Here is a 26,129-nt window from a genome sequence, read left to right on the forward strand (position 1 = left end):
AATCTTGAAGTCTCAAGGTCGTTTGTGCGAAGCTGCAAAATATGTTTTGTTTTGTGTATTTTTTGCAAATAACATGTTATTTTTTAATTTATGACTAAATCGACAAAATTTGATACTTTTTGTCGACAGTTATATAACTTGTTGATAAGTGTAACTCTAACTCTCTTACCAAGTTAAAGAAGTTTACGCCAAAGTATAATCACAGTATTTAAATGTAGCAAACATGAGTTTTATTTCGAATTATGTGGATAATTACACCGCAAGTATTTACGACATGATCGGTAAGTTCAAGTTAAGTTAATAATTTTACTATATTCTACAATTGCCTATAATAATATGCCCTATTAATTATGCCTTTGTCACAAGAGTACTAAATATTTATTCCTTTTATTATGTTTTTTTTTGTTCCACAATGTTGCGTCATTAACGAAACAAAAAATGCATATCCATTTAAACAAAGAGCAAATTCAGCTAAGGCAAGTTATAGTAATTCTCTATTTTGCATAAAACATTACAAAATGAAATTACCTAAAAAGGTTTGACAAATTTCTAGAGATTAGACACTATTAAGTCAATGTAATAAGGAAATCTATATGTACAGTATATATTATATAAATTTGAATGTATTTGAAACAATTGAGTTTGTTGCTTTAATATTAAATTTTAGAACCTTCATGCCCTGCTTGGTTATATAGCATATGTAAAAAAAATATAGTTTTAACACTTTGTTATGCTACAGTATAGAAATGCTTAAGATGAAAACTAGAAATATATATAATTATTTTCTGCATTATAATAAAAGCATGCAATACTTAAGCAAGGTGTGCGGAAAGTATCAACGTTCCAGAAATACCATTGTGTATAATAGTTCCTTGCAATGCTATCATTTACTGGGGCACAAGCTGGGTTTATGTGGCTACACTCCAAAAGTTAAACAAAGATAACATGCATAATCTGTGTGCACTATACTGTCTAGATTTTAAGCTACATATAGATTTATATTTCATATATATATATGTATAATTATGAGGAAAGTTTTTAGCTAATCAATATTTTATATTCTTCAACGTCATTGACGAAATAGTTAATGTTGTTGCGTCAACGCGAGAGAGATCAACGACATCAATCTAGTCTTCCAAATGATAATGATGTATTGTTTTTTGAAATTACCTCTTAATTTGGCAGGTTAGAATAGTGGACACACTGAGTGACTAAAAAGTATGATAAGATTGATCTGATCGATATGCACTGACATTTTATTTTCGAATTTATTTCAAAGCTGCTGACAAATTTATTGTAAGATAAGGTGTCCGAAAGGAAAGGATCTGCCACTAATCATATTCCGATATACGAAACATTACAGCGTACACGTCATTTCAATCTACTAAGTATGCTATATATTTGATATTTCTAGTTCAATTTAATTATCAATCACGAAAAATAAGTAGCATTGACTTAATGCTGTACTCAATTACCTTGAATATAAGTGGTTAAACAACAATAATTCGGTTTTATCGTAAACGTTAAATATTTAACTACCTCTACAGTTAATATACAAAACTTAACAATAGTTTTATTCGAATTTACGACAATTTTGGTTATTGATAGTATTATAAAAAGTGCAGATTATTCTTCAAGAGTTTTTTATCTCTAAGTAAAGATTATACATCTGTATTTCTAGTGTGTACCTACACATGAAAAGTAAATTTTCTTTCTGTTGCCTAATAACAGTGTATTTTATATATTTTTTTATATAATAGGGGGGCAAACGAGCTTGCGGGACAACCAAAAAGGGCAGTCTTCGCAGCCCATAGATACCCATTTTTAGTGGGTGCGTTGCTGGCCTTTGAGGGAGAAGTACACTCGATTTTTAAACATTTGAAGGTCGTATCTCTGACCCCAATAATATAATATAATTCTCATATATGACGATTTACATTACGCGCACCTATTTTACTTTTTCTTGAAACAACTAGCGCGTCGTCGTCATCCTGTACGAGAGTGGCGTCGCCAACCAGATTTAAATTGGAAATTTTTATTCTATACAAAATATAACCCTCTTCTCCCAGGTTGTATTAATTTACGTTTTAATAGTAATTTTTTAATAGTAGTATTAGTTTAAGTTTTAATAGTAGTATTAGTCATGTATCACACATAATCAATGTCAATATCAAAATACATTCCGCAATCTGTACGACATTTGATTTATAATTGTTTAGTCAAGCTACATTTCATATATCTAATTGAAATATGGGGCATTACAGCATGCAAAAACAAAATTTCTAAAATACAAAATAAATTAATAAAAGCACTATTTAGATACAATTCTTTAACACCTACTAATAGAATCTACCAAGAAACCAAAACCATAAAACAACTATATGTTTATAGCACCTGTATCCTTATTTAAAAAAAATTAAATAACTCTCTCCATAGTAACTTATCATTAAAAAAAATCAAATATACTCGCAATACTCGTCGAGCGAGTTTGCTTATCTTGCCAAAGCCGCGCACAAATTATTTAAAGAGGTCTATTAGGTATGAGGGTGTGCAATTGTTTAATCAGTTGCCGTCTAAGGTTCGTAACATTAGCGTTATTAATCAGTTCAAAAGGGCATTAAAGATACACATCAGAATGAGCCCATTAGACTAAAATTGGGCTAGCTGATGGCGACGTTCGTTAAATTAAAATTCTCTAATAATTTTTTTAATGAGATTTAAAGTTCTTTAAACTTTAACTAACGTGAAATTATGTCTTAATTATTCAATGAATAGTTTGTTATCTGTAGGTATAGACGAATTGAAAACATGTATAATTGTTTAAAGTTGATTTTTTATATCAGCCTAATGACTGATAAATCTTCTAGGAGTTAGAGTGTTACCGTGATGTTTTTAATAAATGCTAAGAATGCCTGGATATTTTAATGCGGCATAGATATAATCGTTTTTTCCATTAGTGCATCCTGTTGATCCACCTGTCGTGGTGAATATTCTTATTCGCATTTCGATTTGCGATATAATGCGTAAATGTATATTATTGAACAAATTTCGATTTTCCGCGTCATCAATAATTCTTCACAGCCTAGCGTGTTCTATAGCCTAACATTATTGCTATAGAACTTGAAATGATTTCTCGTGAATCATAGATATTTGGGAGCCTTAATAGAGATTAATAGCAGTGTTTTGGCATGCGCGTTCCTCCTTTAAAAGGAGTCGTTCCTTCGAATCACGACTGTGATATTTCTGGATTTTTCTCTCCATGTGCGCATTTGACACTAGCAGGTACGGTGCAGGCAAAACATCGTGAGGAACCCGGCATTCCTAAGAAACAAACATCGACGGCGAGTGTCAGACACAGAAAGCTGATCACCTACTTGCCTATAAGAAAAATAAGTGATCAAGAAACAGATATGTAAATCTATGTATAGGGTATTTCAACAAGAAGTTTGTTTTTCAATTGTGGCAACACCGAGAACGTGATAGTTTTGACATTTAGTTTTTGGCGGTATTCGTAGCAGGTGCTTTGGCAATTATTACAATGAATTCAATTTCGCTCGAAAATCGCATTAAAATAATTCAAATCCACTATAAAAATGGTGGTTCTGTTAAAGTTACATTTCGTAAAATTCGTGATATTTTCGGCCAGCATAATCGTCCTTCTGAGACCGCTGTTAAGAATCTGGTCGCGAAATTTGAGTCGACAGGCTCGGTACAAAATGTGCCAACACCAACACGTGTTCGACCGGGTCGTTCAACAGAAAACATCGCCGCCGTGAGCCACAGTGTTGAAGAAGATCAAAATTTGTCAATTTCACGACGTTCTCAACAATTGGGGTTATCCAAAAGCACAACATGGCGAATTTTGCGAAAGGATTTGGCTTTGAAGCCTTACAAGATTCAACTGGTGCAGGAATTAAAGCTGATCGACCATTCAAATCGCCGCAGATTCGCTCAGTTCATTCAGAAACAACCTGCTGGTTTTTCTGAAAAAATCATTTTTTCAGACGAAACCCATTTTCATTTGTCAGGGTACGTCAACAAGCAAAATTGTCGCATTTGGGCTTCTGAAAATCCTAAAGCAATTATTGAGAAGGCTTTGCATACTCAACGTGTTACTGTGTGGTGCACTATGTGGTCTGGAGGCGTGATTGGGCCGTTTTTTTTCGAAGATGAGGCTGGAAATGCGGTAACAGTCAATGGATCACGGTATCGCGAGATGTTAACCACTAAATTTTGGCCTATTATTGATGACATGGATATCACTGAAATGTGGTTTCAACAGGACGGTGCCACATGTCACACAGCCAATGAAACGATCAATTTATTGCAAACCAAATTTCCCGAGCGCATAATTTCGCGAAATTCAGCTGTTAAGTGGCCAGCCAGATCGTGTGATTTAACACCACTGGATTATTTTTTGTGGGGCTATGTTAAAGACAGAGTCTATACGGAGCCAATCGAATCGATTGCAGCCTTAAAACTCAAAATCCGTGATGTCATTAACGAAATAGACCCTCCATTTTGCCAAAAAGTGATTAAAAATTTTGATGAAAGAATCAACATCTGTCAGCGTGGTCGTGGTGGACATTTGCCAGATATCATTTTTCATTCATAATTGCCAAACTTTTCTCTTTGTAATACAATAAAAATTTTATTCATTTTCCTCTAAATTCTTTGTTTTATTTTGTTTTAGAAAACAAAGTTCTTGTTGAAAAACCCTTTAGAAGCTTCGAGAGCTTTTTTCATGTGCTATACGCCTCATCTATTTTATTTAAAAATATATATTTTAAATTTAATTTAATATAATTTGTGCCGAAAGAACCGACGTAGACTCGAGGGCGCCGTAATAATTTTTTTTTTGTTATGTTGACAACTCTTATGTCGTTATAGTTCGACAAATCTTGATAATTAATATGAAATACAAAAGTATTTTTGTAAGTAAATGCAACCTAGCAAATAATATAATTTAACCAGCAAATAGAATTACATTAGTTCGCACTGCCACGCCAGGTCTCTTTCTGCACAGACATCCATTTTATCACGTATTAAATTCGTTTGACAGTGACAAGGGCAGAATATATAAAAGCCCAAAATAATTAAACGTTTACAAAACATTAGACCTCAGATCAAAGTACCTAGAGTACTAAAACTAACCTTCCTATATAATTTGTATATAAATGTTATTTGTTTAATGGTCATTGCATACGAATCGTTCCAAATACAAATTTGTAAATATTACAAGATATCTATTCTTGCGATAAACACTGGTGAGATAAAAGTATTTTTATCGAGAATACACACCCGATACTGGTTAGAAAAGGAAAAAAATAAGCACCTGCTGTATGATCATAAGGGATTATTATGTCGTTACGTGAAAATTATATATTGCAAGGTTTTGATCAATTTTAGCTATTTTTTCACTGGAAGAATGCTCTTTATAAACGCGTTTAAAAATACAGTGTGTCCTCATGCAGTCTGTCTTTAGAATCTTTTATTAAAATAATTAACATATTGTTTCCTTCCTTCCTATTCCTTATAGAAACAATACAAAATGAAATTAATGTATAATAAAATGCATTTTAACTGGATTAGTATTAGGATAAGATAATAAAAACTATCCTATATCAAGAGGTAGCTCCTCGGCCCTGCACAAGCTTGCCTGGCTTATATAAAATAAATCATTCACAAGAAATAATAACTGCCCCTTTATTTATTCAATTAAACATAAAAAGAAACGTTTATACAACAAAAACATTATAGATTTGGATTTTATAACATAAATAATCGGCGAGTTGACCTTGCTTATGGCTTATTATGTGCACGAAATAACTTTCGTCGAAACAGGTTTGCAAATTAAGCAGATTTGTGCACTAACACAGAAAAAAGTTTGCTCAAACAAACCCGTTGTGCGCCAATATTGAAGCAAGTTTTGGGGGAATGAAACATAATTTGTTTAATAATTATTTTCCTGTTTTATATAAAAACTTAGATAAAAAGCATACTCTTTAAAGGCCGGCAACGCACCCACTGACATGAGCTGCGGTAGCTGCCTTTTGTGGCTTTTCCATTGGCTAGTTTGTTCGTACCAGATAAAAAAGATGAATGTTTATAAGTTACATTTCATAATTAATTCCAAACTTAGAAAGACACACGAACTTTTCGTACCTTCAAAATGTTTAAGTTTGAATAATTAATAAATTATTTTTAGCAGAAACTAAATTTATTCTTGTGTATATGTTCGAATTAATTCACAAATGTATTTTTAGTTTAATTAAATTTAAATTGTATGCAAAATATGTAATGTTATGTGTAGTGTCAATGATCCAAATGATTAATCATTCATACACGAAAGTCTATTTCCCGTAAACAACTGAATTTACATTTTTCATTAACCAGAATATGGGTTATGCAGGTCACTGACATTTAAAAAAAAATATTAATATTTATTTAATCGCATAAAAATATTGAATGCTGTAGAGGCTCACTGTGGACGGCTTCTGCCACATCTAGGGTTTTTAGAACATTCAGTCAAGTTATGTAAGTCAAAGATATACAGATATATAAAAATAAATTGCTGTTCGTTTGTCTTATTAAAACTCGAGAATGGCTGGCTAATTATGAACTTGAAATATTTGTTGAAGTTCAGGGAAGGTTTTAACGGTGGGAAACATAATTAAGTAAAGAAAAATACTAAAAACGACAATTGTATTTTCCAATAATGAAAAATTCCGATGAAACATATTTGATGCCTATTGTCTTCTATAAAATTCTCGTGTCACAATGTTCGTTCCCATACTCCTCCGAAACGGCTCGACCGATTCTTATGAATTTTTTATGCATATTCAGTAAGTCTGTCTATCTTTCAAACCCTTAAATGAAGGGGTGTTACTATATGGCATTAAAAATACATACAACCCTTAATTTTCACCCCTCTACGATTAACCCCTATTTTTTTATTATAGTAGATAGTCATTTTGATTGAACTAACTAACTAAAATGTTTCCTAGAAATAATATAGGTACGTATAGAGCTACCAGTTAGTTATATTTATAGATTTACTTAAGTCGTATATTTAAGATTATTGGTGTTTCATAGCTGAAGCATGAGGTCTGAATTTTGGTGATACGAAGTTTACCGGGTCATCTAATATATTATAATAAAATAGACGAGACCCGCGACGGGTTAAGGTCCTCCAAAGAATTCCAGAAATCTAGATTTTGCTGTCATTCGGCAGCCGTCACCACAATTTCAGCTTCACATATAGCATAATTTAAATATATATTAAACGTTTCTTACAAAAACATTATTTCCGGTCCCTAAGGGAAGAAGGAATACATGGTACCAGGCCCCCTTAACAACGACGTTGCGCGTGCTTAGTGCTGTACATAAACATTGTTACTGTGTGTGATTTTTTGTCGATTCGAGCCATTTATTTTAATACGAGAAATTACCGTATCGACAGGTGAATGATATTGTTTTTATTTTTGTAATTTTTCCAATGTTTAATAATTGTTTTGCTTTTCGGGATGGAGACAAAAACTATATGGAATACCATGAAAATCTGTCCAGGCGATCTCGAGGTATAAGTGTTACGTGATCGTGTTTTACGTGTGTGTAACGATCACATGGTGATAATAACCGTTCAGATGTATAAATAAATATTAAGTAAAGCCTAGAACTAAAACATATAAGTTGACATAAACAGTACTATTGTCAGCAATAAACAAGCTTCAGTTAGATAATTATTATGCTACCCCAGCACCCACTTTCATGACAACATCATTCTTAATCGCGTACTCGGACGAATCATACGCATTGGTCGTAGGTTATCGGTGATTAAAAACTAAAAAAATGGTGGAGAATCATTGCGACGCGAGACCTGTGAAAGCATACATCATGAGTGATTTGTTGAAAAAGTTAGATTTGGAAGCGACCAACGATGTTATGAAGTTGGCGATAGCTGTTATTGGCTTCTATGTAGGCAGTTTCTACAGTAAGTATTTTATTATATTAAAAATCAATAATAAATTATCAATTACATATATTATTATTAATTGATTATTAGGCTTTATTGTTCTTATTATATCGAGCGGTGTGTTAATTTAAATAAATAAACAATGAGATACCTACTTGCTTTAAGAGAGTAAAATTAAAATAAAATCGTTTATAAAAATTCCGAAATAAAGTCATAGAACATTTTCTTTTCGTTGTACTTGGCTAATTTTTCATAATAATTCATAATTTTTATAACGACATGTAAAAACTGGCGCTGTTTTTTTTACGTTGTTTGCTAATTTTTCATATTTTTTTTAACGCCATGTAAAAACTGGCGCCGTTTCTTTTACGTTGTGTTTTTTTAGGATTTTGTTATTTGCATTTCCTTTTCTATGTGTTTGTCTATGATTTCGTTGTTTAGTAATAGTCTAAGTAAAACAGTAATATAAGCTCCGTATGCGCAACTGCAGGACACATTAGTAGAAAGCGAACCACAATAACCACCATCGCGAAGTGAAGCAACGGGTGTTTGTTTCTATAAATTTACAATAATTCCATTTATATCAAATATCTACTTATTCCATTGCTAGTTAAGCAATAGTTAACAGAGCTAAGTTATTAAAAAGGTTTTTTTTACTTTTGATTAGAAACCACTATATTGGAAGTAGTATGTGTTGCCTTTCTGTCTAATGAGGGAATTTATAACTCTATTTTAAAAAAAACTATACACAGCGTACATAATATTTTAAATAATGCGAACAGACAAGTAACAATAGACTAATAGATTTATTTTTGAAATTCAATTCGAAATTCAAATATCACGGCCGTTGTTGTGCTTTAAGAGTTCTCTTAGCGTAATTGAATATTTAAAATATACCTTTCTAATAATGTGTTAAATCTAATTATGATGTTAGATCTAATTATGTGTTAAATCCGAAGCCTTCCCAATAATTTTAATTTCTTCTTTATAAATAATTATTCTCCACTACCTTTTATATTTTGCGTAAATTTCTTATTCACTAATACATAAATTACTGACAGCCTTTAATTGCAAATACAACGTACCATGACTGCCCTCGACATAGTTTTTTTAGTTTTTGTCTATTTATTTTAATTGGTTCTTTAATCATTATTATGATGTACATGGATATCGTAACGCGAATTCAAAAGTGCAGAGTAAAAATATATTATATAATTGAAATGGTTATTGTTTAAACTATAGTAAGTATAATCACAATTTGCTCATCCATCGGAAGACATAATATGTCCTAACATATTTTGTACTCGGCCACTCCTAAGACTCCCAAGTCTGTTAATTACAGGGCCTGGCAAGAACCACTAAAAAAAGGGTTGAGGCTCAGCACTAAGAACCCCGTATGTCAAAGTCAATATGTTTTGACATACATATAGACATGACTCAACCCTACCATAAACAACCTTATGACTTTTCATAATTCTTTTAACGACATAATATGTAAAAACTTGCGCTGTTTGTTTTACGTTAATTTTTATAGCATTTTGGTTTATTTGAATAATAATGCTTCCAAAAAACATTTCGACAAATACAAAGTGATAAACGTTAAAGTTAGAGGTAAAATGAATTGAGACAAATGTAAACATAATGATGATAATTCCATTGATATTGCACGCCAATGGGTCAAAGATCATTGCACTTCGGGATAAGTCATAAATAAGACAATTCGACAGTATTTCGACAATTAAAATGGAAACAGTAATAATCTGAAGCTAAAATAAAGTAATGCTAACAAGTGCCCAACCTAGGGCACGCCCTTAATAGATTTAACACAATTTATCTTTTCAAATATTAAAAGACAGTTAAATCTTATATATAAAAATGAAACCCGTTTTCCGTTGTCACGACATAACATGAAAACGGCTTGACCGATTTGTCTGATTTTTTTTTATAATATTCCTTGAAGTACGAGGACGGTTCATACGGAGAGAAAAATTTAAAAAAAATGAGTGAAAAGTCTAAAAACAACACTTTTCTATATTCCTATACAAAATATTCGTAATAATACTTAAAAGTCAATTTAAACTTTAATACCATATCATAAAGTTCAAATGTTAGTGGAGGGGTTCCGGGAAGGTGAATTTTTATTTTTTGACATAATGTATGTCTTATCAACTTTCTTTTTTTTATCTTACTAGCTAGACCGCTGTCCCGAATAGCAGAATAAGTATTTAAAAAAAATAAAGATACGACTGTTAGGCGGTACGATGTTCGCCAGGCCAGCTAGTATTTAATGGTTAGACATTAGTGCATAAGTTAAAGCTGTTACTAGATACATAGATTTATATAGTCATGACGGATAGAGATAAATCATGATTATAAAGCAGTTAAAGCTTCTATACCTTCAATAATCGTGTACGCGTATTTTTAGTATATGAAGAAGGAGGCAATATATTTAATAGTGATTCCTAAAATACATTTCGTTCTAGACATCTCTATAGCTTTACCAGTTCCTTGTGTGATAATGGGCTTATTATTATTAACATTTATTTATTATAACGTAGTGAATTAGATGTATGTCAGTGGATCATGCGATCGCAATAGCCGTGTCAGCGATATTTGTATACGATTTTGCAGTAATGTAAACATTGATTTCGTTAAAGTTATTGTGAAAATGTTATGCAATATGATTGAAGGTCTACTTTATCATAGAAGTACTTCGTTTTAATTTATATTTTCAGTGACCGTAAAACAATTATCTTAAGTAAGTTATCAATAAGCATTAGGGTTCTCAACCATACTGTATAAACAGTATATATGAAACAAATTATATGACATTACCAATACGATTTTATAATCGTCATATAATCTGTGTAACTTTAAATCAGAAATGGAACTCAAAAGCTCTCAAATAATGGTTGAATTTTTTTTTAATTACGTTAAAAAAAATTGTGAATATTCTTGACAATGGTTCTAATCACAATGATGTACTACACGAGACTAAAAATATCTTATATATCTGGAAATGTTATTAAAATTATATTTTGCTATTAATAATTATTATGTAATGGCCCAAAGCATAATAACAAAGATAGCCAGTACATAAATAAACTATGATTGAAATTAAAAACAATTGTAACTAAGTCAGATAAAAGATAGGTTAATTTCACCCGTTATCATTATAAATAATATTGTGATCGTGAACTCTGGGTGGCATTGAGCTGGTCACATTTAATGTCACCTTATCATACACAGGATGTTCAGTTTCTACAATTTCTAATTGTACAACGGAAATGGACTTTGTTATGATATTATTTGTCGCTCAGAATATGAAGCTAGGATGGGAATGATTTTAAACGACCTTTGAAAAAAACTGAAGAAAGAAGTCAATGTATATAGTATTGTCGACCTCTTTACATTATAACCAGATTCCGTAATCCTCTTTCAAACAACGCTCATCTAAAAGCACGCCGGATTTTCACCCTTTCGTTTGAGACATCCCCATCCGCACAGCACGACTTTGATCGTCGTTCTCGATCTGAGTTCACAAGAGTTGCTTCCTTTATTATTAGTTATAAGATGTTGGTATATAAATATATTTTTTTAACTAGGTTAATTGGTGTGGGTATAAATATTGTGTCGTTCTATCGAATTAGTAATAACTGTAAAGATATTATATGGATAAATAATTATATGGAATAAAATAAATAAATAAATGTTTTCATTGTTAATTTTCGTGTTATTCGTAAAGGGGAAACGTTATTTCAGCTATAAAGTAAGTCAGAAAGTCTTGATACTTATATAATTTGATCTTTAACCTAATATAGTAGAGACAGATGTTCTTTTGTACTTCTAAGTTCATGTCTAGAGGCGTGTTGCAAAAAACGGCAGATGCAGAAAACCGTTGCCGTTAATAAAGTTGTATTATAAAAAGTACTCGGGTAGTCTATGACAGGTCTCGAACTCCTTCTGTCAACAAGTAATGCTATATTTAGGGTCCTCATAGCCTAGCGGTCTGATTAAGTGGCAGCTAGGTAAGGGGTACCGGGTTCGATTCCCGGTTCGAGGGCAAGATTTAATTTAAATTTGTTCTCGGCCTTTGGGAGGATTGTGCGGTACCGGGCGAGTGCCTATAACCGTACATGGAGGACATGGTCGAATTTCTAAGGCAAAAGTACGAATCTTATACTTGACGCTGGCTAATGCACAAACCGTGCCAGAGCCATTAAAAAAAAAGTATTGCTATAGAAGGAGACAAACGAGAGAACGCTCTCGGACGAATCCTAGGATCAGAGGAGAAAATAGTAGAAGATATGCCAATCTCCTACTTATGTAGTGTATACAGCACCGGAGGTTTTGAGCGTAATAGTTATGCCGTCGAGGCCATGGTAGAAGAGCGACCCTGGAGCCTCTCTAACGGTGCCTAGTAGGGTCGATTCGAGGTGTCACCCAGTCTCTGAATAGCAGAGTTACCCTTGCTACTTTCAGGAGCAGGATCTGCTCAAATATAATAAAAACTTTAGAGGTGTCAAGGGACACCCGGATGGAACGAAATTCCTTTCGATTAATTTATGTTAATTGGTATCATAACAGTATGATAGATTTTCTCGACACCAATCTTACGACGAAAAAAAAAAGCCAACATTACGAGGTGTTCCCAGGCGGTCACCCATCCAAGTACTGACCTCGCCCGACGTTGCTTAGCTTCGGTGATCGGACGAGAACCGGTGTATTACAATAGCAAATAGCAAAAAAGTGTCGTGACAACTTTTCGTAAGAATTTTTTCCGTCTTTCACCCCAGCCCCCTTTCACAACGCGCGATAAGGAACTTCGTTCCAATATCTCCAGAGTTTCGTTTGTCACTCACAGATAAAAACATTCCTTTTCTTTATTTGTGCACCTAAAAGAGAAAGACTATCAGAGATATTTTAAAATCATACTGTATTATTAATTACGACATCTAAGTGGACATTGAAGATTGTATTGTTTTAGTTAACGCATAACCACAGATAAACTTTTATTTTGAACTGTTTTATTATGTGTTTAATATTAAAGTGCAAGTCCATACACATATGTCGCATTGTTACAATAAAAACACGACATATCTCAACATAAAGAACAGTAGAGGTTATATAAACCTAAGAAACCCCAAATTAATTCCCTTAAAGCAAAATGTACTAATCTTACTAGAGTATTACCAATCCTTACCCGTATTAATTTGGTCGTAGCACAATATTCTATAATCTATAGCCTAAAGCTGAGAAAAGAAAAGAGCAGTGTTGGCCCAGTGGCTTCAGCGTGCGACTCTCATCCCTGAGGTCGTAGGTTCGATCCCGGGTGTGCGCCAATGGACTTTCTTTGTGCGCATTTAAGATTCGCTCGAACGTTGAAGGAAAACATCGTGAGGAAACCGACATGTTTTAGACCGAAAAAGTCGACGGCGTGTGTCAGGCACAGGAGGTTGATCACCTACTTGTCTATAAGATTGAAAAATTATCATTAAACAGATTCAGAAATCTGAGGCCCAGACCTAAAGAGGTTGTTGCGCCGCTGATTTTTTATAGACTAAAGATCCTCTCGGTAAATACATTGTTAAATGCAAAAATATTTTTTTATTTGTTAGACATATCTAACGGTAACGATTTTTTTAAAGCTTGCGATGTCTTCAAAATTGTAGTACCTACATCACTAAGCTCTATTGTCAATAGTTTCAGCAGCCTACGCGATTTAGGAATATTTATTAGTATTTTCCACACTTTGGGTTAAACTATCGTAATCACATACAGATACAATAACTTTTTTTGAACAGGCTATATCATCTGGGATAACGTAGAGTTTTAATTGTTAAATATTTTTTTTAAATCGGTCCAGTAGCTTCGCCTATTCAAGGCAAATATGTAATTGCTCTTTATGATATGGGTATAGATTAATGTACGTAACTTAACGGACAATTCTGATCGTTAGTAAAAACAATTAATGGTTCTAAATTTACATACTCGTAAATTGACAGTCCTCACCCGGTGTAGAACGGACGAGAAGAACTGGTAATAAACTCTGCGTCACTCTTTTAAATCACCAAGGTTTTATTTTTTACGACATTACGTTAGCAGACTTAACGAGGCCCTACTGTAATTAAAAAAAACTTTTTTTATGTTTTAAACATACAATGTATATTTTAATGTTATTTGCACGGTTTTATTTACTTTATTTGGTTTACATTGATTATCAAATATGAGTTAAAACTCGGTAAAATGGAACCACAAAGGGCATTTTTCGTCGCCAAAAGTGGATTGTCTTCGTAGTATTTGGTTTTTGGATGCAGATAAGAGATCGGTCGACTGTCACGGTGTGATCTCAGATTGTTTTCAATCTGAGATTGTGGATTGATTATTGGATTCGGGCGTTAGTCCATGAATGTTAATCATAGCTGTATACTTGTCAAAAAATTTATTTTGGTACCCTAAAACTTGTCTCAAAGAATATAAGTTTATATCTGACTATCTCTCATTCCGCGGTGGAACCTCTAATATGCACTTACATGTGTAAAAATATACAATGCTTGTAGGTTCTTCTGTTTTACTATATAGGCGTTGTTTATAGCTTTCGCGGCGGAAATTCTCGTTACCATAACTTACATTATTAATAAGTGTAATTATAGTAAACTCGAGAAAATATTTCTTTTTATTTTAAGAAAACGTATTTTTTTCCTTTTGTAAAACGTTACGATGCGGGGCGGGCGGTTAATATTTTATTCGACTTACACCACATAATAGTAACTAAAGAGTCACTAGGTGCTCACGAAACGTTTTACTATACTTGGGTACTGAAAAATCGACAAATAATAAGACCTAGAATAGGAACCACCGCTTAATAAATGAAAATAGATCAAATCAAAATTCATTTATTGATAGTATATAGTAAGTACGTACACTTATGTACATTATATACAGAAATGTTAATGGAAGGTCTAAATTTGCAACCACTTCCCAAATCACAGAGCGTAAAGCGGGCGATTGGTGATATACTCTCCGGTCCCCTTTTTAATCGGATTATTCTAATTGAATGTTGAATGAAGTCATTTAGGAGGAAATGTCGTCAATCATAAGGATGCGAATTTATCAGTCACAAACATAAATAAAATAAATGTTAAAGAAATCACGAGACAGCTAGACGAAGCTTAGCTCGGATAACCTAATGATAACTCCATCACGGTGATAACACTCATCTATATACGGAAATGTAGCGTTTTATTAGCCAATTTCCATATATATCTTCTAAATATAGGATATATATAGTCTGAGAGAAGTGTTCGTCTAGTGGCTTTATCATGCGACTCTCTGAAGTCAGTCGGACTTTCTGCCTACGTGCGCATTTAATACTCACTCGTACGTGAAGAAAAACATCGCGAGGAAACCGGCATGCCTACCCAAAAAGTTGACGGCGTGTGCATACTTGCTTATTTATAAAAAAAAATCATACACACATCTCAGTGTGGCCATAGACGGACCGCATTCATATCCGCAATACACGGACCGCACGATCAATTTCTGAGCGGTCGGAGCAGTCGCTCTGCGGTCGACTGCTTAGAGCTGCCGGACCCACCATACACGGACCGCTACAAGCGGTTGCTGCCGACCGCTCGCCACTGCCTTCCTCCCTTTAAAAAAATTGTTTATTAAGGAATATAAGATACAGGTATCACTTATTCCACGTCATTAAATTTGAATAGGTAGGCATCCCTACTCATCGGCAAAGAAGACAGTAGGCCGAGAGAAAAAGCCGTCGTAGAATAAAAATAAATAGACATATAAGTTTGTTTTTCTAGCGTTAAAAGGTTACCTATGACTCCACCATTCTCGTTATCGGTGGTAGTCTCAAGTCAAGTGTGAAAAACAAACCATATAAATCAATAATATATTTATACAACACGCAACATGCACATGCTCACGGGCGGCGCATGATGGGTCATTATTGCATTTGGACCCGGATTCGTTATCACATACTTAATTATTTTTTTATTCAGGCCACAGTGCTAACGACGATCTAAACACAGTAATATAACGAAAAACCGATATTAATAAAATAATCAGGTATATGAATTCTACTAAAACCTCTAAAGCAGCATGAGAATGCTATAGCATCTGGATGATTTCAAAGGGGCGTTGCTCTATTAAAATTAATCGTATAATGAAATAGATAAGTTTAAATAAAATATTTTTTATCGGATATAAGCACGATTTATGTTATGTAACACAATTTAATGTAGCTTTAATTTATATTCTACGAATAAACGCTGATTTTAATTTTGATTTATGAAAATTATTTGATATGTATACTTATACAATGTTAATTGTAGTCTTCAACAAAAGGCAGACACTGGATTATAATGACTAAGTTTGATAAAAATCGCATAAATATCGCTTTAGGTTCAGGTAGGCTGTTGGTAATAATGCTATAAAGATTTGTATTTTCATGTTTATAAGATAAACAAGCCTACGAGGCAGTTACCTCAGTCCATGGATACCTAGGTACTAACCTAGGTATCCATGGACTGGATGGTGCATTGCCAGAAACAGCAACGAATAAACTTAATGCACTGGAACGATTTTAAAAGATCACCATTGAGGTACCTGAGTAACAGACGGTACTGGTTTCTAGTTGATATGAAATGATCTAATACGATTTATTATTCATTTAAGTAAATAATTTGTTTCTTTCCAAGTTTTATTAATACAAAGTTAATATGATAATTGACTTTGGAAGTTACGTGCGCTAAATAAAACGATGTGTTTATTACGTTTTTAAAGACATAAAAAAGTAGTATTATTGTCATTAGTTTTCGTGTTGGTGTTTTAATTTAGTATAATTTGATATAGTTGTAATATAGATATTCTATGATCTATTAATTTATTTTTAAAAAATGTTGACAAACAATAAAAGATACAAAGAAACAAAAATATTTTTACACCAAACAGAGTAGCTTTCTACTTTGCAACTAATATCTAATATATAAAATTCTCGTGTCACAGTTTTCGTTGCCATACTCCTCCGAAACGGCTTGACCGATTTTGATGAAATTTTTTGTGCTTATCTGGTATCTATGAGAATCGGCCAACATCTATTTTTCATCCCCCTTAATGTTAGGGGTAGTCCACCCTTAATTTTTTTTATTTATTTTTTAGACAAAATTTTTAATTTCTATTTTTTTATGATACAACATACAAAAATACATACAATCCTCAATTTTCACCCTTCTACGATCAACCCCTATTTTTTATTATAAATGATAACAATGGCAAAACGATGTTTGCCGGATCAGCTAGTAAACTATAAATAAGTGATTTTAAAAAATGATGTTTTGCAAATTTTTAGAAAAGATCGATCTGCGTATCTATGAGTAATCTGTTACTCAAGGAAGGACTATCTTTGTTTATGTATTCCTGAATAATTACAAATATTCTCTATTATTAAAACATAGCAAATGGTTTATTTTCTTTCGATGTTTTTAATGTTAGAAATGTTGACTTTCAATATAGGAATCGCAGAAGTTTTGTCTATAAATGTGATGTGTGTGTGTTCTTTATCGGTGAAATATTCCACTGAAGCTGATTGGTTTTCTATGTACTGTATGGCGCCGGTAGATATTTTTAATTGTAATATTAATTGCACTTGATAAGCGACATTTTTAAACAAAATTTATTGATTCAATTCATTTTTATTGACGAATTTGTAATGAGAATTGACATCTGTATCTTTATATATATAATTCTTCTGTGAGTGTGTATGTCACTGAACTTCTCTCAAACGACTGGACCGATTTTGATGAAATTTTTTGTGTGTGTTCAAGGGGATCTGGGAATGGTTTAGATTCACAAATCAGCCCGTCAATATAGATTTTTGATTTATTCTATTTTAGGCTTGCAGGCTTGCTTAGTGGAAATAAACTAAACAGTATTGAATTGTTTTTTATCTCTTTCCAGTGGAGTACGTGGACACGGAGTACAGTCTCTGGCTGACGTGGTTCCTCACGCCCGTCATAGTCACCTTCTTGCTTCCTGCTGTCATCATCATCCTCATCTATCTTAGCAGTATTATATTCTATCTCTACAGGCTCTACAGGTCAGTTATAAATATGATTATTATAATCTTAATATATATATAAATTACGCATCACGTTGTTTGTCCGCTATGGACTCTTAAACTACTTAACCGATTTCAATGAAATTTGCACACCGTATGCAGTTTGATCTAACTTAAAAGATAGGAATGCTTATATCTCAATTTATACCCGCAATATTATTTTATTGCAAAATATTTGTTTATTATTTGATAGTCACAATTCTAACAGATGGCGCTGTGTTGAAAGTACCAATGTTTATCATAAGCTACAATTAATTGGCATAACCACCAAAAAAGCATGGTGGTGGACTGGTGTTCTCCTACAGTTACCCTTGGGTACTTTACTACCATGTAATATAACAAAAACCTTAGCCACAGCAACGCTTGGCCGGTCTGCTAGTTATGATATATAATTATTATGTTCTCGACAACGGCTATCTTTGTATAAAACGAGTGCTAGGTTTTATTAGATGATAAAAATTTATGACCTTATAATCTATAATTAACTAGGAGAGACAGACATTACAAGTTACGATAATAATACATAAATCTTAATAATATCGCTATATATCCCCCGAATATATATCTATGGCTTAATAAGTAAAATCTAAATGCTTCTCGCACTTTTCTGTTTATAACGTCTGTCGAACTCTTGACAAGTGAAAATGTGAAAAGATTTATTGAAGTAAAACTTTAGGCGCGAGTAGGGAGTATTACTCAGATTTTTTTTCTGACGGAAGTGACGCTTATAGTCTGTGTAGTTTCCGCTATTTAAAAATAAAAATTCGAATAATCTTTGTAAAGCACATGAATATAAATATAATTAAATTATAATATGATAGTTATTATTTTTTTAGTTAATATTTAATCATTTCAGTGATATATGCCGTCAACGCCAAAGAAGTTTTACTCAATTAATCATTATATTGACGTTTGTTTCTAAGGCATTTTCAAGTTTCTATTAGTTTAGATAGTTTAAGGAGCTATAACTTACTAAGGAGTCAAATCGTATTTGGAATTTGAAATATAGTTATAGATATGATTTTAAAGTGACCAACGTGAATGAAAAATATTTAAAAGATACTTGAGGATTCATTGAGTAAATATGAAGGAATTTTTCCAATAAAAACTATCACGCACCCCAAGAATGGTGATTTATCGTGCCAATTAAAGGCAATTAAAATGGGGCTGATAATTATTGGTCCGTCTGGCTGTGATAAACTTTGAGACACATTTGTGGTTTTGGTTATTGAACTCGGAATTATTATGTGATGGCCATTATTATGTCATGACTTCGAGGGATGATATGTCTGGGCTTCTCTTATGTAGTCCCGCGAGGTCATTGCGTCACGTTATATAAGATAAATGACAAATATATGTTTTTATCCGACTTTTAGATGATATTTGCAATAGAATATCGCCAATATTTCGGGTTTTTGCTAACTACATTACAAGTTATGAGGATGTAGTCATTTTCCACCTTAACTGACTTTATTTAGCAGTACAACATTACATATGTACTTGGAAGCCTAAATAGCTCAAGCTCAACGATTCTAAAAATATGATCAAACGAATAACCTAGTTTTATTCAAGTCGGTTAATAATAACGTGTCAATTTCAGATTGCGAGTCGTAACAGAAGTACAAAATGATTGGAAACATGCGGCTAGAGTTGCCGTGTGTGCTTTGTGGGACGCGCACGGGTGGTTATGGCATGGTAAGCGATTTGTAACATTTAGGGGGCAATATCCTCGACGTGGGGTAAAGGGCATCTAGAGTAGTACGCTAGGATAGGGGGGTGAGAATGTAAAACGATAGACGAAACTATTGTGCGCTCCGTTCGGTTGTGATTGGTCAACAGAATCTCTATTTTTTTTAATGGCTCTGGCATGGTTTGTGCATTAGCCAGCGTCAAGTATAAGATTTTTATAATTCGTGCTTCTTGCCTTAGAAATTCGATAAAGTCCTCCATGTACGGTTTAGGCACTCGCCCGGTACCGCACAACCCTCCCAAAGGCCGAGAACAAATTTAAATTAAATTAAAACTTGCCCTCGAACCGGGAATCGAACCCGGTACCCCTCACCTAGCTGCCACTTAATAAGACCGCTAGGCTAAGAGGCCAATCTCTATTTTAAAACGCGTTGATACGCGGCATACGTTTGGCCAATCACAGTCGAACCCGATATTTCGTTTTGCGTCTTTGGTTTATCCTCGGTTTGACATACAGAAGTGATCAGTCTAGACGCTGCATTTACTCTTAGGGATCTTTTAGTTATTAGAATTCTATCAGGAGAAATAAATTAATCTAATTACGAAAGAGTACTTTAATTACGAGATTTAAATGCTTTTGTCTCTTTCTGTTGAACTATGGTTACGATGTGACGAACGGCACAGCAAAACTAAAAAGAAACTCAAAGCTTTTCCTTTTAGTTTTAGTTAGTTAATTTTTCCCATGCTAGCTTGCTTATGTTCTAATGTAATAAAAATAATTGGTGTGTGTTTACATACACGTTGTTTTAGACTTATAAGTAAATAAATATCTTATTAAATTATATCTTGACATTATACAGGTTACGAGATACGCGGCGTTGAGAACATACCGGCTGGTCCATTTCTCGTGATATATTACCACGGTGCGCTCCCGATAGACATGTATTACTTTACAGCGCGGATGCTGTTATTCCAGCGCCGGCATCTCCATACAGTCGCTGATAGGTTCCTCTTTAAGATACCTGGTAAGAATCTTTCAAATCCCGTACACTATGGGACATTTCAGGTAAAAACCATACTCACTTCCAATAGATATCAATCCCGACGTTTTTGTATGCGATGAGAACTTGGAGAAACTGATCGTGGTTCGTAACACAGAAGGCAAAAGGCCGTTCACCAACCAGATGGACCGATCAAGTGAAAGACTCATTCATAGTCCTCAAAACTTGTACACTGTCATAACAGAGGCGCTGAACAGAAACCGGTGGAAACAGATCCAAAATCTCATTATTGGGATCGATATGTCGGTATTATTGGAAGTTAGAAAGGCCTAGATCAGCTGTTTACCAATCTGGTACTTGATTTAACACCAGGAATCTAATTAAAAAAATTAGTGGCGCTACAAGTTTGGTTTTGACTGACATACACAGTCGACTTTTTTTGGAGTCTACGGCATGCCAGATTCTTCGCGATGTTTTTCTTTCACCAGTGACATAGACGGAAACGTCCATTGATGCACAGCTGGGGTTCGAACCTACGACCTCTGGGAGCCGACCTAAGAGCCACTTCAGCCAGGCTACTTAGCTTAAATTTGATTATTTTATGAAAATATATTGTGTAAAAAAACACTACCCTCACAGCTATAGGAAGATCAAGAGAATTTAATGTTTCTAGTTTGAGTTTAAGATTATTTTTAAACTTCTTTTGGCGCGTTAAGTCACAAAAAACCGACACCCTGAAGTTAGCTATAGTCAACATTTTAATTTTTTCTATTGTTAGTGTCTACAAACATAGTATAAAATTTTTGAAAAGATTTTCTCTTGTTACGCCAAAAAAGTATAACTTCTAACGCGTGTACATAAGTACACACACGTTTTTTTAAAGCTATAATTGTATTTTCTTTCATTTTTTTGCAGGATGGTCGCAGTTACTGGAAGGACTGTGCGTGATTCCTGGGACGGTGGCGACGTGCGCTGGCGTACTACGGTCCGGCAACCCATTGGCCATTTCCCCTGGAGGTGTTTATGAGGCACAGTTCGGTGACCACTACTATCGCTTGCACTGGAAAAGCCGTACAGGGTTTGCTAAGGTCGCGCTAGAGGCAAATGTGGTAAGGGAATTTATTAGTATTATTTTTTGTATAAGGGGGAAATTATAATACATTTTCATACACTGGTAATAAAAGGTTCATACATTGGTCGCAGCCATACATTTATGAACTTAAATTGTAAAATTCTTCAGCAAGTAATCAAATTTCGGAAAAGTGGAGTTACATTATAACATTGTTTTCGTTGTGTAAATGTCTTTTAACGACTTAGTGAGGAGAGGAAATAAAGCGAAAAATAAAATAAAAAAAACATCATGTGTCCAATTCACACGTGGTAGAAGTGAAACCTTCAAAAACAAAGTTTTTATGATTAAAATATGTAAATTAGACTTTTTCTCTATCTAAATGTAGGATCTTTTCTTTAAAAAAATATATATTTTAATGTTAAATTTTTATTTATAACTTTAATATCAATCTTTAATTTGGTAAAAACTAAAATAATAAAAGTTTGAAATAAATTCACAATATCCAACATAAGTATTTCAGAAAATGTTCAATTACAAACTAATTTAAAGTTTATAATGCCTCCTATCTCACTCTCTCCCACGCCAAATCCTATTAATTTATGTGTCTGTCTCTTTTAACTGTCGCTTTTTCCGTTGCATCCGGTTTGAAATCACAACGATTAAAGAAGTTTCACTTCAATAAAAATGGAGAGGTTATCATTCCGACTTGTAATTAAAAACGTCAATTAATGCTTTGACGTCCATAGTTATATACAAAAAATATTATAATGCTGGCTCGTCCCAGTTTCGCCCGGTTGGACATTTTTTAAAGGATAATGTTAATTTTAATGGTGATATGGTCTAATATCTGCAGCTGTGTTTCATCATCGGACGTCAACGCAAAATACAAAATACCATCCGTATCACCTCGATTGAATTCCACAACTGAACGTTTTCTAAGGCAGTTTTTGCCGCGCACCACCACTATGTGGAGCTGCCCACTGAAGTATTTCCGAACCAATTCGACTTAGGGTCCTTCAAGAAAAGAGCGTACAAATTCTTAAAATGCCGGCAACGCACTTGCGAGCCTTCTGGCAGTGTGAGTGTCCATGGGCGGTATCACTTAGCATCAGATGAGCCTCCTGCCCGTTTGCTTCCTATTACATAAAAAAAATCTTTCGTCTTACATATTTTTTTCGGCCGCCCTTTTTAATTCGACAGTCCTAATTCAAAGTACTAAACTTATATTTGTTTTAATTTCTTAGCCAATAATTCCAATGTTCACTCAAAATGTGCGTGAAGCATTTCGCACAGTGGGTTGGCTTCGTGGGATCTGTCTTCGGATATACGCAGCCACTAGGATCCCTTTGGCGCCCGTATATGGAGGGTTCCCTGTAAAACTGATCACGCATTTGGGGAAACCTATATATCCCGACTCTAGCTTAACGCCTGAACAGCTGCAGCAGAAGGTGAGTGGTCGTAAATTATCTATATATATAATTATAATATTTTTATTATCTATAGACATTAGAAAACACTACACATCACTAGCCTAGACATAGTCTATTCTTTACTTTATTATTACTATTTTTGAATGAGGTTTTAGGACTGAAGGACTTGTATCCAGGATCATGAAATTAAAAAAAAGTGCGTGAGTCGTTAATAATTGGTGTACAATGTACATTAATAATAACAAAACAAATCTGTTCAAAATTAATTTTGATTTTTAAAAGTAATTGAAGGAATTTTAATTATTAATCAAAGCAACAATAAAAATCAACGGCCTATTGACTCGATCAGAACATTTACCTGAGCATTCCCTGACATATATAATTTTAGTACTAGTATTTTTTATTTATATTTAATTACTTGTTAACATATTCATGATGTTTCAATGGAAAAATATTATATTTTAGTACAGTTGAGTTCAGAGGATTCTTGGCGGATTTTTCACCAATTTGTTCTTTTTCTGATTTTTTACGTGACAACGTCTTATAATTCGATGGAGCCGGCTGCACGCACGAAAAAACATGACGCATGTGGCGTTACCTCGCTCTGAGGCCTTCCATTTAAGGCATGAAGTGCAAGCGAGAGCGCGGAACGAGCGACAAAGAGGCACAATCGGCCACCGCGTTCGACATCTGTCTCTCTCCTACTTGAGTGAGCGATGCGTCCGCGTGGACAGCTGCCATACAATAATACATTTACATGTTTTCGTCAAGTATGAAGTGCAGTGAAAAGTGAATGTGGTGTCAATTGTTTATAGCAATTCAATTGTGATTTCCATTTACCTCCTCTAAATCCATACAAAATATCTATCAAACACATAAAATTAAAATTTTCTTTTGAAAAATGCAACCATTCCATCAGTATTTTCTTATGACGTTGTCACGTTCAACTATCGTCAGTAAACCGACTTTACAGACAACCGATTTTTTATAGATTCAACATATAAACATTATCAAGTTAATATAAAATTATTAATAAAATATATAAAATTTTCAGGTGGCAACAGCAATAGAAGATTTAGTTGAGGAACATCAACGCGTGCCCGGCAGTATTCTACACGCGCTCATAGAACGCGTCTACGAAATGCCCAAGAAACGTCCTAAAAAGCCCTACACGAACGGTACCTGTAAAAAAGATACCGCCAAAAAACAGGATGTCAGTGACAAATGTGACAGTGACAGATGTGTCAATGATAAGTGTGACAATGACAAGGTCAAGGTGTCATAGTGTAATTGCCGGTTTATTGTGTCTAAAATATAAGAAATTACAAGTCGTCAGAAATATCTGCGAACCTGGCTTAATGACGTCATACAAACTGGAGAGATAGCAAAAAAATTCTGATTGGTCAATATTTTTGTCGCGTCGGCGATTGCGTTGGCAACGGTACTGGATAGGCGAAAACGGGGCGGGGTGCGGGGAAGCGCCAGGGGAAGCGCATTCCAGCGAGGTTCGCAGATATTTCCGACGAACAATAGTTTAAGATCGCTAGCGCGTCTTAAATTTTATGACTGATAGTGTTTTGTTTTGGTAAACAAATGAAGCAATCCAAATATTTATAATTTTAATAACACGAGACTTATAGTGGCCATTTTATAATACGAAATTAAACCAGTGCAGTGTTACTTAATGTTACAAGATTTGTTAAGGTCATTGAACTAATTGTATTTCGAATAAATGTAAGAAATCATATTTTCTCGATATATTTAAAGTTATCTACATGTTTATGATAGGAGATTAAATTTAGGTATATTATTCATATGTAGCCTGTTAGCTTAATTAGCCATTTAAATAAATGTCTCTAACAAAATTATTTTCACATAATGCAAATAGTTTTAATTGTTTATTTTTGTGTCTCATTTTTCATTTAAATCCACTTTCAATGTTGTTAATTTATTGTTCTGTATAGGCTACATTGGCCATGTTTATATATGTATACAAAAAAAGGGTGCGTGTACTTATGTACGCGCGTAAGAAGTTATACTTCTTTGGCAGATTTTTATTAGAAATAGTTTTCTATTGCATGCAAATAATTAATTACAATTAAATAATCAAAGACTGGAAAGGAGAGAGTTTGAAAAATTAATTATTTATTATTATTCTCTTACATTAAGTGTAACATAAATTCTATTATTATTCGAATGTTGTTTTTAAATTATGTCCAATGCCGTATCATCTTCCGTGGGCAACTTTATAAAATTATATATTCACCATACAATTTCACTTTCATAAATTTTCCATAACGCGCCTAAAGAAGTATAACTTCAAAAAAAATCTTTAGAAATACCTGCTTTGGCCTTACATCTCCTACATTCAAGCGTTTTAGTAAAACGACTAATTAAACTAATTGACTGCGACATATAAATTGTAGGCGAATGAAATTGTGTATTGAGATTATATTTTATATGTATTATTATTCCAAATTTTGTATCATTAAGAATATGTGGATATCTGAAAATCAATGCAACTAAATAATAATACCTGGTTAATAACTGATTTTATTCATGAAGTTTTAGTGTGAGTTGAGAATAATTGTCTATTTTAGTTTTATAATCTGCATTTATATTTTTAGAGTCACAATCAAAGAAGATATGTTTGTGACATATAATAATTTACGTAATGACATTATATTTATATTCAGTCAAAAAATTTTAATCAAAGTAATCGTTAATTGCACTGCCAAAGTGTCGACTAATATTTTATAGTGATATATGTACAAAATATTTAATAACTATTTAAACTCTACATTAAGGCCTTATATTAATGGAGCGT

General features: G+C 33.5%; 1 protein-coding gene across 2 annotated transcripts; it reads left to right on the top strand.

Moving 5' to 3' along the window:
- LOC125050241 (transmembrane protein 68) lies at positions 1–25,362 on the top strand. Of its 2 annotated transcripts, none has more exons than XM_047649950.1 (8): positions 1–281; positions 17,951–18,089; positions 19,711–19,805; positions 20,660–20,824; positions 21,716–21,909; positions 23,117–23,320; positions 24,357–24,625; positions 24,833–25,362. In XM_047649950.1, the coding sequence occupies exons 1-7, from the start codon at positions 224–226 to the stop codon at positions 24,585–24,587; spliced, it is 1,086 nt and encodes a 361-aa protein (XP_047505906.1). In that variant the 5' UTR covers positions 1–223; the 3' UTR covers positions 24,588–24,625; positions 24,833–25,362. The 2 variants fall into 2 exon arrangements, with proteins under 2 accessions (XP_047505906.1, XP_047505905.1); XM_047649949.1 differs by lacking the exon at positions 1–281 and adding an exon at positions 7,774–7,993.
- Positions 25,363–26,129: the final 767 nt, after the last annotated feature.

The sequence above is a fragment of the Pieris napi genome, chromosome 6, assembly GCF_905475465.1.
Source record: "Pieris napi chromosome 6, ilPieNapi1.2, whole genome shotgun sequence".
Classification (NCBI taxonomy): Eukaryota; Metazoa; Arthropoda; class Insecta; order Lepidoptera; family Pieridae; genus Pieris; species Pieris napi.